Source organism: Bubalus bubalis, chromosome 24 (genome assembly GCF_019923935.1).
Source record: "Bubalus bubalis isolate 160015118507 breed Murrah chromosome 24, NDDB_SH_1, whole genome shotgun sequence".
NCBI lineage: Eukaryota > Metazoa > Chordata > Mammalia > Artiodactyla > Bovidae > Bubalus > Bubalus bubalis.
This window is the reverse complement of record NC_059180.1, coordinates 6,471,526-6,485,313: the sequence shown is the minus strand read 5'-3', so window position 1 is coordinate 6,485,313 and position 13,788 is coordinate 6,471,526. Positions and strand designations below refer to the sequence as shown.

Genomic DNA, 13,788 nt, shown 5'->3' with positions numbered 1-13,788 from the left:
TCACTTTGCTGCACACCAGAATCTAACATAACACTGTAAAACCATTATACTAAAAAAGCTAAAAAATTATAAGATAAAAAGATAATAAATAGAAACAAAGGAAGGGCGGGAAGGCAGAAGAAAAGTATCAAGATTATTGCTCACAGTAGGGAATTAATTCCTAAAGAAACAGAATTACAGCTATAAGTTACATACTCTATAACACTAACCATTGTTAAATAACTTAATATTCCAAATTATCAGAATAAACATACACAAAATAAAGCAGAGTCCAAACAATAAAAGTGTTTTTAAGTTATAAAAAATAGGGGAGAAAATGTAAGACAAAAAAGCTGTCAAATAATAAAAGAAAATGAATTGAGTTCACCTATATTTCAAAGACTTTAACACTGGCACACAAAGAAAAACCCAACTCTGCTATTTATAAAAGATACATCTCAAAGTGATTCAGAAACTTTTCTGAATATTTTAATTTTATTGGAGTACAGTTGATTTGCAATGTTGTGTTAGTTTCAAGTGTACAGCAAAGTGATTCAGTTACGTAAATACATGTGCTCACTCTTTTGAAATTCTTTTCTCAATTCAGAAACTTTTGATGCCCAAAAGTTTCCTGCTGCTGCTGCTGCTGCTAAGTCGCTTCAGTCGTGTCCAACTCTGTGCGACCCCAGAGACGGCAGCCCACCAGGCTCCCCCATCCCCGGGATTCTCCAGGCAAGAACACTGGAGTGGGTTGCCATTTCCTTCTCCAATGCATGAAAGTGAAAAGTGAAAGTGAAGTCGCTCAGTCATGTCTGACTCTTCAGGACCCCATGGACTGCAGCCTACCAGGCTCCTCCATCCATAGGCAAATGCAAATGAGAAAGTGAAGGTCATAATATTATTCTCGTTTATTATAATCCTTTTATTCCTTATTTCCTTTCTATAATTTTTTTTCCCTTTGGAATATCTGCCAGGGTATCCAAGGCTAAGAGTTTTGACAATCTGTGCGCCAGCAGTTAGAGCACAATGTTTTGAAAACAGCTAAGATCCAGTGTGTGGATTTACAGACACAGTTGCAATACAGAGGAAAAGAGGAAGAATCTAAGAACCAAAGAGTATCCTGGTTACAACTCTTACATTAAAATTATGGTGAGAGGAGTTGCAGGTTCAATCCCTGATGGGGGACTAGGATGCCACATGGCACATGGCGAAAAAACTCAAACAAAGACCTCCCTCCAGCACTCCTTGTGTCACAACCTCTTCCCACCCGGAGCTTCTGAAAACTACTAATCTGCCTGCTATTCCTGCAGCTTTGTCTTTGTGAGAAGTCATATAAATGAAGCGTTTGAGTTTGGCTTCTTTCATTCAGCATAATGCCTTTCGGAGTCATCCAAGTTATTGGTGTATCAATTCGGGCTTTCCAGGTGGCACTAGTGGTAAAGAATCCGCCTGCCAGTGCAGGAGATGCAAGAGACACGGGCTCGATCCCTGGGTTGGGAAGATCCCCTGGAGTAGGAAATGGCAACTCACTCGGGTATTCTTGCCTGGGAGATCCCATAGACAGAGGAGCCCGGCAGGCTACAGTCCCTGGGGTCGCAAAGAGTCAGACATGACTGACTGGGCACAATAGTTCTTTCATTTTATCAAGGACTTATTCTGTGGTGTAGCTATACCACAGTTTATTTAGTCATTCACCCCTGGATGAACATTTGGGTCGTTTCCAATGCGTGGCATTTCTATGAGAACAGAAAATTTCACTTTTCTAATGCCAACACCCAGGAGAGGGATTGATGGGTCATATGGTAAGTCACAGAAGAGGAGGCTGGCTCCAAAGCATGCCAACTCCATCACAGGCCAGAGTTCCCACCCAAAACCCAGGGCCTCCCCTTACCAGCTGATGAAAGGAAGCAAATGCTTCTTCTATCAGCAAACCTCTCTGTCTTGTCAATTTCAGTTTCCTGTCTGTTACCTTGTAAGGATTACAGGATGTATCCCTTTGGGATGTTGTGAGCAAGAATTAAATACGATGGTGTTTTGCCAAGCGGTCAGGCCAGTGGCTAGCAAACAAGCCCCCAGTAAATGCTGATGTGGAAGTAATGCTGAGTTTGGGCTATTCACCAACCCCACTCTGGTGTCCCCGATGTTGTGGACGTTCAACTTGGGACTCCAGCTGTCCGAAGGACCACTGGCCATGCGGCTAACTCTGCAGTCAGCCCCAGCAGGCCCTGCTGTCCTCTGCACCACTCCTGGGTCCAATGCTCAGTGTCGGTGGGCCATAGCCAGGTTCATTCAAGAAACCTCTGCTTTGGGCTGACTCTCACTGGCTGGCTAATACCTGCAGGCAGCCAGGAGCGGCTGGGAACACTTACAGGAGCTCCCTGGGTGTCAGACATAGATGGTACCTCATTCAACCTCGCCAGCTGTTCCCAAGGAGTCAGCTAAGATGCATTGCTAACATTTAAACCAAAGCCATCATCAGGGTTGGCTGGAGCCTGTTTGAAACCAGGACCTGAGAAGGCAACAGGTCAGTGCTCCAGGATCCATCAGATGAGTGCTGAGTCACACCCCTAGATCCTGAGTTCCTTCAGGACTCTGACACAGAGCAGATAAATGATAACCTGGGGCTAAATGCATTTACTGTGAATTAAATTACACATTTCACTTCTTTCGGAACCTGTATGTTTCTGGATAGAAATCAGTACCCGAGAAGCGTACTGATGTTTATAATTAATCAATCTGGGGCGCAAGATATGAAACCCTCACTCCACCCTGCCCTCGGCTAGGAAGGGAAGGTGAATAAAGGATGTTTGATGAACTGCATGGGACATACTGTAAACTAGTTAAATATCAGGCTTCCCTGGTGGCTCAGCAGTAAAGAATCCGCCTGCCAACGCAGGAGATGCAGGTTTGATCTCTGGGTCAGGCAGATCCCCTGGAGGAGGAAATGGCAACCCACTCCAGTATTCTTGCCTGGGAAAGTCCATGGAGAGAGGAGCCTGGAGGCCCACTGTCCATAGGGTGGCAAAGAGTCAGACACAACTTGGCAACTAAACAAGTTAAATAGTTAACAGAAATGTGAAAATAAAATTAGACTATCCAGAGACTGACTAAAAGTGTGAAATGCTCAAAACTGCCAAAAGAGGGGAAAGGTACAAACAGGATGGATGAATGAATCCAACAAGGAATCATGAAATGATGTCACTTGGAGCAAGAATGAATTTTAGGCCAACCTTCAGATAGGGTCGAAAGGCAGGGTGGAGAGAGGGGAGGAGGGTCTCTTTCTTGCATGGCTTAGGAGCCCAACTCGGGGGCTCAACCACACGGCTTAATACGGGTTAGGGCAGAGGTCACATCAGGCACCCTCCAGCCTGAGGTGGGGGCAGTCCTAGAGAGCATCTTTGGCCTGAACCCGCGGCACAGCCTCGCTCCCAGCACAAGCATGGGGATGGTGGGAGGACCCGAGTGCGAGCTCAGCATCTGGAACCCCTTAACCGCCCTCATCCCCACGCCAGTGCGCTCACTGGCCTCCTCCGGGAGAGGGAGCACGTCACCGAGTCCCTCAGCTCATTGCTACCAGCGGCTGTGGCAGCAGCACCCCAGCCCCCGCCAGACCCTCCCCCAATGCCCAAGAACCAGTACGTATCCCTGCAGAAGCAGCCGGGTTTAGCAGAGGTCCCAGGTCACAGAAATTGCAGGGTGGGGATGTTCATGAAAGAAGTGGAATGGGCAGGAGTCCCTGGAGGTCCAGTGGGTAGGACTTCCTGCTTTCACTGCCCTGGGCTCAGCGTTCAATCCCTGGTTGCTGCTGCTGCTGCTGCTGCTGCTGCTAAGTTGCTTCAGTCGTGCCCAACTCTGTGCGATCCAATGGACAGCAGCCCACCAGGCTCCCCCATCCCTCGGATTCTCCAGGCAAGAACACTGGAGTGGGTTGCCATTTCCTTCTCCAATGCATGAAAATGAAAAGTGAAAGTGAAGTCGCTCAGTCGTATCCAACTCTTCTCGACCCCATGGACTGCAGCCTACCAGGCTCCTCTGTCCATGGGATTTTCCAGGCAAGAGTACTGGAGTGGGGTGCCATTGCCTTCTCCGCAATCCCTGGTTAGGGATCTTATATCCCGTAAGTCCTGGGGTATGGCCAAAAAAATGGGGGGGGGGTGAGGATGGGGATACAGGGTGGGGGACATCATTCCTGAGTTGAAACATTTTAGAAGTGTGTTTCAGTCTTGCACTGACAGAGGCAAAGGAGGCCATTGTGGGGTTTGGCAAACCTCAGTATCCCTGGTATCTGCTCCCTCTTCTTCCTTAGTAGCAGGACAGCCACGCTTTAGATGAGTACACAGTCATCCAGAACAAAAACTATATCTCTGAATTTCCTGTATAGCCAGTTATGACCTTAGGATTAAGTTCTGGCCAGTGGGATATAAACCGAAGTGCTGTGTCTGTGATTCCCAAGAAATGTCCTTAAGGGGAAGAGCAATGACCTTTTCTTCAGACCTTCCTCCTTCCTGCTGGCTGGGAATGTAGATGTGATGGCTGATGCTCCAGCAGCCACATTATACCATGCAGTTAAAGCTACATACTGAAGACAGGTAACAAAATTCTTTGTAAAGGAACCAGGTCCCTGATATCAAGGACAGCCCGCCAACTCTGAATGGCCTGCTTCTGGGTCCCTTTTGTCTAAGAGAGAAGTATATTTCCATTACATTTCATTCAAGCCATTATAGTGTGGTTTTCTGTCTCACATACCTGAACCAAATCCTAACCGATAAACAGACGACATGAAAATCCTTTTTGTTGGCAGAGGTGGGGCAAGGGCTATAATGGAAGTAGGGGTCTCCTGTATTAGCAAACGTGGGAGACAGAGGCGCAAGGGAAGTAGAGTTGGCATCACTGGTGGTAGGAGCCTGACTGACTCCTGAATAAACAGACACGGTGAAGGAAGAAATGGATCAGCACATCTCTGTAGTGGTGGTTATGCCCAAGAGTGGGATCACAGAGGACACTGGGGAGGTAAACTTGTTGGACTAGGGAGGGACATGTGTCATGGCTAGACAGGTGAGGTCCCCATGTTGACAAAGCTTGGGGAGAGGCTCAAGGTAAAAAGAGGAATTGTTCCCAGAAGTTCTATCCGATTTAAAGAATAGGCTCAAGTCTTTGTCCATCTAGCTTGGTGGCCAGAGGACTCCCTGTTAGTTCTTATATCCGCTGACTGCCCACAGCACCTCCTACTGACCTACACAGCCTGTTGATCCCAAGGAAGTCAGTCTGGCCCCTCTGCGGGGGGCACCTCATCCAGCATTTGTCCTCCTGTGGTTCTCTCCTCACGGATCTGCCCTGGCCACTTGGTAAAAATGCCTGCTTAAGGACTCCACTTAATACCTGATGGATCAGTCCCTCTAAGTGGCCCTGTGATTCTGACGTATACTGAGGTCCAACCCATCTTTTGACAAGTTGGGAAACTGAGGCCCAGAGCAGTGGGGCCCCTGCAGAGACCTCCCTGCCAGTCAGCAGAACACTAAAAACCTGGTCCAGGGCTAGCTCCAATGCCCTGTGGATCTCCCAACACCTGCACCCTTTATCTTGGCTCTCTCTGGTGGTCCGCTGCTAATTTTAAAATTCTCTGAGATGGGAGACACAACCTGCATGGTCTCCTCCATCCTCACAATCCTAGGACAGACTGCAGGCTGAGGATTCCCGGTGGCCCCTCGCACATCTCCCAGAGCAGGGGCCTCTTTCTGCAGCACCTACTGCTGAGGCACAGGGCCTGAGATCCCCAGGACTCCACGAAGACTTGCAGATATCTCTGACTGGACATTCAACTTCCCCCTAGCGCCTGGGGAAGCACAGTAGGGGCTCCAAGAACGGAACACCCTCCTCGGATCCCCCACCTACCCCACTACCGGCCTGCCTACCTGCCCTTCCTTCCATCTCCCTACTGCAGCTCTGGCCCTGCCCTCCCCACGCCTGGGGTAGGAGGAGAGAGTGATGACATAACGTTGCAACCCCTTCCCGCCCCCGAATCTCGAGCATCTTCAGAGACAACTTCCCCTTCCCTCTCCTACTGGCTGACCTTCCATATTCCACCCCCTCCCAAAAAAATAAAGTTCTGACTGGCTTCAGAAAGCTCCACAACCTGCCTTGGCCTTACCAGCCATGGATTACTCCACAGGTACTGCCCCACAAGTGGGCAAGAGCAAGCAGTCTACTCTGAGAACACGCCCTTCTCTTTTCACTTTCTAAACTATCACTAGTTCATAACCCCAGGCTATAAGCTGTGCTTCATCTCCCTTATCTCCGTGCTCCAGCCTAGGACCTCATGACCAGAGAAGTCAAGTGAGGTGCCCGCGTGGCACAGACGGTTCGGGAGCGGCACCTACACCACCCGCAAAGGCCTCCAGTTTCCGAGGCCGGAGAGGCTGCATTCCGCGCCACCTGGCGGCCGCCGCCCGCAAGCGGAACTTGGACCCAGCGCCGAGTCCCGCGCTAGCAAGGGCCGGTGTTTGTTCCCGTGTGATGGGCGGGCAGACTGGGGGCCGCCCAGCTTGGAGAGCCGTGAACGACCGGCCCCGGGCGGGGCACGGCTGTGGATTCCAGCGGTCCTCGCGAGACCCCGAGACCCCACCCGGGCCCTAGCGACGTCTGACGGCGACTTAGGGCGCTGAGGAGAGCTCGGCAGCCAAGTGAGCGTGCGCGCGCGCCCACCCCACATCGCCCCGCACCGCCCCGCGCGCGTGCACGCGCACGCTCACCCCGAAGCTCGCCCGCGTCGGCCGTTCTCCCACGCAGTGAGCGGGCTCCCGAGCCGGCGGCCCCAGGAAGAGGAAGGGGCTTACGTGCGGCGCGCTCGCGTGAGCACACCGCTGCCCACTTTTTCCACCTCACCTCGGGCGCGGGGACGCCGCCGTGGCCGCACCGTCCCCATGGGTGACTCCCTGTAGGGCGGGACCTGGGTCGGGGGGAGGGGGGCGGGTGGTCTGTGCGGCTCAGGCCCCTCCGACCCGGCTAGGGGCGCCCGGGCCAGGCCGCTCCCACCTGCCGGCCGCGGCGACCAATGAGAGCCTGGCCTGGTGATGTCATGCCCCGAGCGGACCCTCGTGACGAAAGTCCGAGGTCACCCGTCAGGGAACCGGCGCGAACCCACCCGCGGGGGTTCCGGAAGTTTCCACTGCGGCGGCGGCGGCGGCGGCGGAATGCTGCCTCGCCCCGCAGCCTCTTCGCGTGCCACCACATTGGCCTTCCTTGTCGGGCGTCCCGGGGTCACCTCTCCCTCCCGCGAGGGGTCTCCTCCCTCTTCAGGGGTCCACTTCCTATCGTGTTCTGATCTGTTCACAGCCTCATTCCCACAGGTGTCACCTTTCCTGCACTAGTGTTACCCGGCCCCCTGAGAGGGTCGTCAGCCAAGTTTTCGCGTGCTGGTCCTCCCGCCACCCCTGCGCTGTCGTGGCCAGGGATGCTCATTTATTCGGCCCCCAGCCCCGACTTGTCCAAGTGTGTCCGTCCGTCCGTCCGTGAGTGTCGGTCACTGCGTTTGTCTCCGGCTGTCACTGCAGGAGGCCGTCCACACGTGTCTGTCTCCGCGGGCTTCTTCTGTCCCTCTGCCTGACCCTGTGGGTGTCTGCTCCGCCGCTGAGGCTCTTGCGGTCGTGTCTGTCAGCGCGTGTCTGTCCGTCTGTCGGCGTCTGTCACTGGAGTCCGTCTGGGCCCCGGGGTCTCTGGGTCTGGGCTCGGAGGGAGGGAGAGGGAGGGGAGGTGGCAGCCAGGGAAGGCGGGGAGGGGCGGGGGCGGAGACAAGGGGCGGGGGCGGGCGGGGGCGCCGAGCGGCCCGGAGGGGGTGTGTGCGGGGGGCCGGAGGCGGCGGCTGTCAGAGTCGGCTCAGCCTGCGCCGGGGAACATCGGCCGCCTCCAGCTCCCGGCGTGGCCCGGCCCGGCCCGGCCCGGCCGCCTCAGGTGAGTCTCCCGTCCCACCCGGGACCCCCACCACCACCACTCCGGGCAGCGGTCCATCCCGCGGCCCGGGTACAGTGAGCTCCCCGAGGGACCCAGACCCCCAAAACGGGACGCCCCCCGCGCCCCAGGGCCTGCCCAGCGACGCCCCCCGCCGCCCCACACTCATCCTTAACTCTTCCCTCGCCGCCGCCGCATACTTACGGTTGCCCGCGCGGGAGACGGCAGCCCGCAGGGCCCGCCGCGGCTTCTGCTCCCGGATTCCTGTGGGGGCCCCCGACCGCCGCTGCCCCTGCTCTCTCCCAAGTCCGGAGCCCCCAGGAAGATGCCCCCAGCTTGGGGGCGGAATCTGAGCTGCGCAGGTTCCTGGAGCGCGGCTGGGTCCTCCGGGATCCCTCGACCCCAGTGGCCCTGCGCAGCGCCAGCCGAAGCCCCCTCCCAGACGCAGGCGTCCCCCTCCCGCGGGGACTCCGTCTCTATTTTGGGGATAGGGGAGGCTTAGCGGAAGCCCCGAGTTATAATTAGCCCCACTCGGGTTTCCTAGTTAATCTCCATCACCACCACCCAGCTCAGGACGGCGAGGACTGGGTGAGGGGTGACCGGCGGGAGAGGGGGGGAGTTCCGACCCGGGGAATTTTGATCCCTTGGCTGGAGATGCCGGAACCGCAGCAGCTGCTGCCCCAAAATAGCGCCCCTGCCCCTGCAGCCGGGGATCTCCGGAGCTTCGAGAATACAGGCGTCCCGGCTCGCCCTTCAGACCCCTCGCCAATGCTCGCGAGCCCCCAGACCCCCGCCCCAAGTTCCCGGCTCCTGGACTCGGGGCGGGGAGCGCCGTCCTTTTTCTCGGTCTCTACTGCCCCCCGCCGGCGGCAGCGTGCACCGCAGCATCGGATGGATGGAGGACTTGAGTCCTGGGGGGCCAGGGCTGGCGAGCCTGTTGTCTGAAGCTAGGCGAGAGGGGTGCGCAGTAGACGGGCACCCGCCGGTACCAGTGCGCTGTGTCAGACAGTGGATGAGGCGGGGCTGGGTGGAGCAGGATATGGAGTATGCAGGATTTGGGGTACCCTGGGGCCTGTGACTCCCACACCGTGAATGCCCAACCCATACCCCTCCAGGGCCCGGCCCTGGCCAACTGCAGGAGAGGCTGCGCCTTCACGCCACCTCAAGTTCCCCCATCGGGCGCCTCCCGTCAGTGAGGGCCCCGCCCCTGTCGGTGGCCTGCGGCCTCTAGTTGTGGTGCCTCCACTGGGCCCAAGGCACTCCACTGGGGGAAGGAGGTGAGGGCAGTGGGTTCTGCCTCGCAGGGGAGGGTGTTGCTGGGCAGGTCTATCTCTGTTCCCTGCATTTGTCTGTGTGTGTGTGTGTGTGCACGCGCGCGTGTGCCTGATCTCTGTCCCCTCTAGCTTCTTCTATGTCCTTGTCTCTGCCTGTCTTCCTCCCTCCCTCCACTCTCTCCTCCTCTCTGCCAAACTGCCCCACCTCCTCTGTAGCTCAGTGATAACCCCTGAGCAAGAGTGTTACCTAATCATCTCCTCCCTCCTGGCAGCCTTGAGCCTTCAGCCTCTGCCTTTCTTTCTCCCAGCAGACGCCTGCCTGCCCTGGCAGCCATGAGGCCCCCGTGGTGTCCCCTGCACACGCCCTCCCTGGCTTCCCCGCTCCTTCTCCTCCTCTTCCTTCTGGGAGGAGGGGCAGAGGCCGAGGGCCCAGAGGACCCAGAGCTGCTGGTGATGGTGCGTGGGGGCCGACTGCGGGGTCTCCGCCTAATGGCCCCCAGGGGCCCTGTCTCTGCTTTTCTGGGCATCCCCTTCGCAGAGCCACCTGTGGGCCCCCGTCGCTTTCTGCCACCAGAGCCCAAGCGGCCCTGGCCAGGGGTGCTGAATGCCACAGCCTTCCAAAGCGTCTGCTACCAGTATGTGGACACCTTGTACCCCGGCTTTGAGGGCACTGAGATGTGGAACCCCAACCGCGAGCTGAGTGAGGACTGCCTCTACCTCAACGTGTGGACACCGTACCCCCGGCCTTCGTCCCCCACCCCTGTCCTCGTCTGGATCTATGGGGGTGGCTTCTACAGCGGGGCCTCCTCCCTGGATGTGTACGATGGCCGCTTCCTGACCCAGGCCGAGGGGACTGTGCTGGTGTCCATGAACTACCGGGTGGGCGCCTTTGGCTTCTTGGCCCTGCCGGGGAGCCGGGAGGCCCCAGGCAATGTGGGGCTACTGGATCAGAGGCTGGCACTACAGTGGGTGCAGGAGAATGTGGCAGCCTTCGGGGGGGACCCAACATCAGTGACTCTGTTTGGGGAAAGTGCAGGTGCCGCCTCTGTGGGCATGCACCTGCTGTCCCCACCCAGCCGGGGCCTGTTCCACAGGGCCGTGCTGCAGAGCGGGGCACCCAATGGGCCCTGGGCCACGGTGGGCGTAGGAGAGGCCCGCCGCAGGGCCACACTGCTGGCCCGCCTTGTGGGCTGTCCCCCGGGTGGGGCTGGTGGCAATGACACAGAGCTGGTGGCCTGCCTGCGGGCACGGCCAGCCCAGGATCTGGTGGACCATGAGTGGCGTGTGCTGCCTCAGGAAAGCGTCTTCCGCTTCTCCTTCGTGCCTGTGGTGGACGGAGACTTCCTCAGTGACACACCCGAAGCCCTCATCAATGCTGGAGACTTCCATGGCCTGCAGGTGACTAGTGGCTAGAGTGGGTGGAGCTAGTTCATCTAGGCCTGTTCTCCCACCCGCCCCTCCCCTTGGGAACCCAGGCATGAGGGTGCCTCCAGACCCACTCCCAAAGGCCCGGGCTTCTGGGACCCATGGCCCCCTCCTCTTCCCTGAGGGCTCCATCCCAGGGTGGTCAGAGGGACAGAGAGGAAAGGAAATGTGGGTATATTTTCTCTTTCTCTCTTTCCCTTCCCCAATCTCGAACTCTTCCTCCCTGGTTCCGGGTCTATAACTCTTCATCTCTCTGGCTCTTTGTCCATGTGTTTCTGTCTGCCTGTCTGTGTGTGCTTCCCCTGCCCCACCCCATCCCTCCATCCTGTCCCCCCAGGTGCTGGTGGGTGTGGTGAAGGATGAGGGCTCCTATTTTCTGGTTTATGGGGCCCCAGGCTTCAGCAAAGACAATGAGTCTCTCATCAGCCGGGCCCAGTTCCTGGCCGGGGTGCGGGTCGGGGTCCCCCAAGCAAGTGACCTGGCTGCCGAGGCTGTGGTCCTGCATTACACAGACTGGCTGCACCCTGAGGACCCAGCACGCCTGAGGGAGGCCTTGAGTGATGTGGTGGGCGACCACAACGTTGTGTGCCCCGTGGCCCAGCTGGCTGGGCGACTGGCCGCTCAGGGCGCTCGCGTCTATGCCTACATCTTTGAACACCGTGCATCCACGCTCTCCTGGCCCCTCTGGATGGGGGTGCCCCACGGCTACGAGATCGAGTTCATCTTCGGGCTCCCCCTGGAACCCTCGCTCAACTACACCATCGAGGAGAGAACCTTTGCCCAGCGACTGATGAGATACTGGGCCAACTTCGCCCGCACAGGGTCAGCGGTGCTGAGGGAAGGAGGGCCTCCAGGAGCCAGGGATAAACAGAGAGAGGGGAAGATAAGCAGGCACAGAAACAAAAGACTAAAGAGAGAGGGCAAGTTCACAAAGGAAAGGAGACAAAGAGGGAGAGAAAGAATGATAAAGGAGACCCCGAGAGAAGGGAAGGAGGAAGGCAAGGTCCTGATGATACAAGGACAGAGCAGAGGGATAAAGGAGTCACCATAGCAGATAGGAGCATGGACTGTAGAACTGCATCAGCTGGACCAGTGATGACTTTATTAGCTGTCTGAAGAAGGGGACCATCAATATCCCCATCACCTGGGTGTCAGCAGAAGTAATGATGTTTTTAGAGCTATGACTGGGCCTGGTTATAGAGAAAGGGCCCAGTAAATTATAGCAATTTTTTAAATGGGAGAAACAAAGATGGAACAGAAATAATTGAGGGTAAAGAAGAGGAACAACGGGGAGTTCCCTGATGGGCCAGTGGTTAAGACTTTCGGCTTCCACAGCAGAGGGTGTGGAACTACTGCATGCAGAGTGTGGCCAAAAAAAAAACCACACCAAAGAACAAGAATAGGAACAGAAAGAGGGAGGGCAGGAGGAAGGGAAAGACCCCAGAGGACAGAACATATTGGAAAAGAGAAAGGATTAATGAGGTGGTGGGAGGAAGGGGATGGGCTCTCCCAGGAGCCTAAGAGGGCAGGGCAGGGGTCAGCAAACAGGCTGCCCCCTCTTACTCCCCATCTCCATTCCTCAGACCCCAAGGGCTGAGCCTCCCCTTTCCTTCCGCAGAGACCCCAATGACCCCCGGGACCCCAAAGCCCCACAGTGGCCACCGTATACGGCGGGAGCGCAGCTGTACGTGAGCCTGAATCTGCGGCCTCTAGAGGTGCGGCGAGGGCTGCGAGCCCAGGCCTGCGCTTTCTGGAATCGCTTCCTGCCCAAACTACTCAGCGCCACCGGTACGCCGGGCCTGCGGGCAGGGGTTGGGCGGAACGGGGGAGCGGGGGGCGTAAAGGGGCGTGGAGAAAGAGAGAGAGGGTATTGGGAGCCGGCCGGGTGTAACCCCTCTCTTCTCCCCCCAGCCTCGGAGGCCCCCTGCACCTGCTCAGGCCCCGCCCACGGGGAGGCGGCGCCGAGGCCCAAGCCCGGCCTCCCCCTGCCCCTCCTTCTCCTCCTCTTTCTCCTCCTCTCCCGGCTCCTGCGGCTGTGACCACGGCCTCTCCCCTCTCCGGCCTCAGGGCCGCCCACCCCCTCCTCTAAAGAGTGGTCGGATCGTGGGGAAGGGCCTCATTCAGGGATCTCCGACCCAGCGACCCCTCCCTCCTCAAACCGAGAAACTGAAACTAGACAGGGAACGGCGGGAGGAGGGGCGGGGGGGCGGTACACCTACGACCCATCTCAGGGACCCACACACCTTCATTGTTTAAATGGAAATGAAAAAGCCAATTTTCTTTTTTTATATACAATTATTCTCTGGAGCCTGAGCTCGGTGTTGGGGGGTGAGGGAGGCCCTGGGGCTAGATAGCACCCCCTAGTGGAGCTATAAACGCCAACCATTTCTGTCTCTTCTCTTTTCCCCACCAACCCACGGACCTCCTCCTCTGATCCCTTCGGTCCTCCTGTCTTCCGGTCATCTTCCCCTCCCGCCTCCTTACCGCCATCCTTCTCTGGCTCCGCCTCTACCCTCGCCCGCCCTCTGGTCTTGTCTTTCGCATATTCTCCTGATCCTCTTTCCACCACCCCACGTGGTCGCCTGCATTCTCCTTGTCCTCTCTGAACTCACGCTACCCCGTCTCCAACTCCCGCATGTCCGTTCCCGTTCTTCCCTATGTCCTTCCCCCACCCACTTGCCGGGCACTCTGGCCGCAGACACGCTGGACGAGGCGGAGCGCCAATGGAAGGCCGAGTTCCATCGCTGGAGCTCCTACATGGTGCACTGGAAGAACCAGTTTGACCATTACAGCAAGCAGGATCGCTGCTCAGACCTGTGACCCAGGCGGGACCCCCACATCCCCTGCCCTGCCCGCTCTGCCTGGCCCCTCAGCTGTATATACTATTTATTTATGGGCTGGGATATTACACGGAGGATCCCTAGACCCTGCCCACCCACCCCCGACGTTCCCCTGGGGCTCCCGGCCCTCTGCATGCCTCGGGCCGAGCCCCCTCCCCCGCGGTGCCTTCGCCCTCTGGGCTGCCAATAAACTGTTAACAGCCACGGGAGTACGCGCGACTGGGGAGTCGGGGTCAGGGCAGAACGCTCCAACCACTGGGGCGGAGTGAATAAAGGGGTGGGTGCTAAAGTCGGAGCGGGGAGAGGAAGCTGGGCGCAGCGTACCG

At 57.2% G+C, this 13,788-nt stretch overlaps 1 protein-coding gene across 8 annotated transcripts; it reads left to right on the top strand.

Moving 5' to 3' along the window:
- The first annotated feature begins 7,754 nt into the window (after positions 1–7,754).
- Positions 7,755–13,652, top strand: ACHE (acetylcholinesterase (Cartwright blood group)). Of its 8 annotated transcripts, none has more exons than XM_025275424.2 (6): positions 7,756–7,926; positions 9,039–9,200; positions 9,509–10,595; positions 10,960–11,444; positions 12,241–12,410; positions 12,534–12,848. In XM_025275424.2, exons 3-6 carry the CDS (start codon positions 9,531–9,533, stop codon positions 12,659–12,661), a joined length of 1,848 nt encoding a protein of 615 aa, XP_025131209.1. In that variant the 5' UTR covers positions 7,756–7,926; positions 9,039–9,200; positions 9,509–9,530; the 3' UTR covers positions 12,662–12,848. The 8 variants fall into 8 exon arrangements, with proteins under 8 accessions (XP_025131210.1, XP_025131209.1, XP_025131211.1 ...); XM_025275426.2 differs by having other exon boundaries at positions 9,506–10,595; XM_025275425.2 differs by lacking the exon at positions 9,039–9,200 and having other exon boundaries at positions 7,755–7,926.
- Positions 13,653–13,788: the final 136 nt, after the last annotated feature.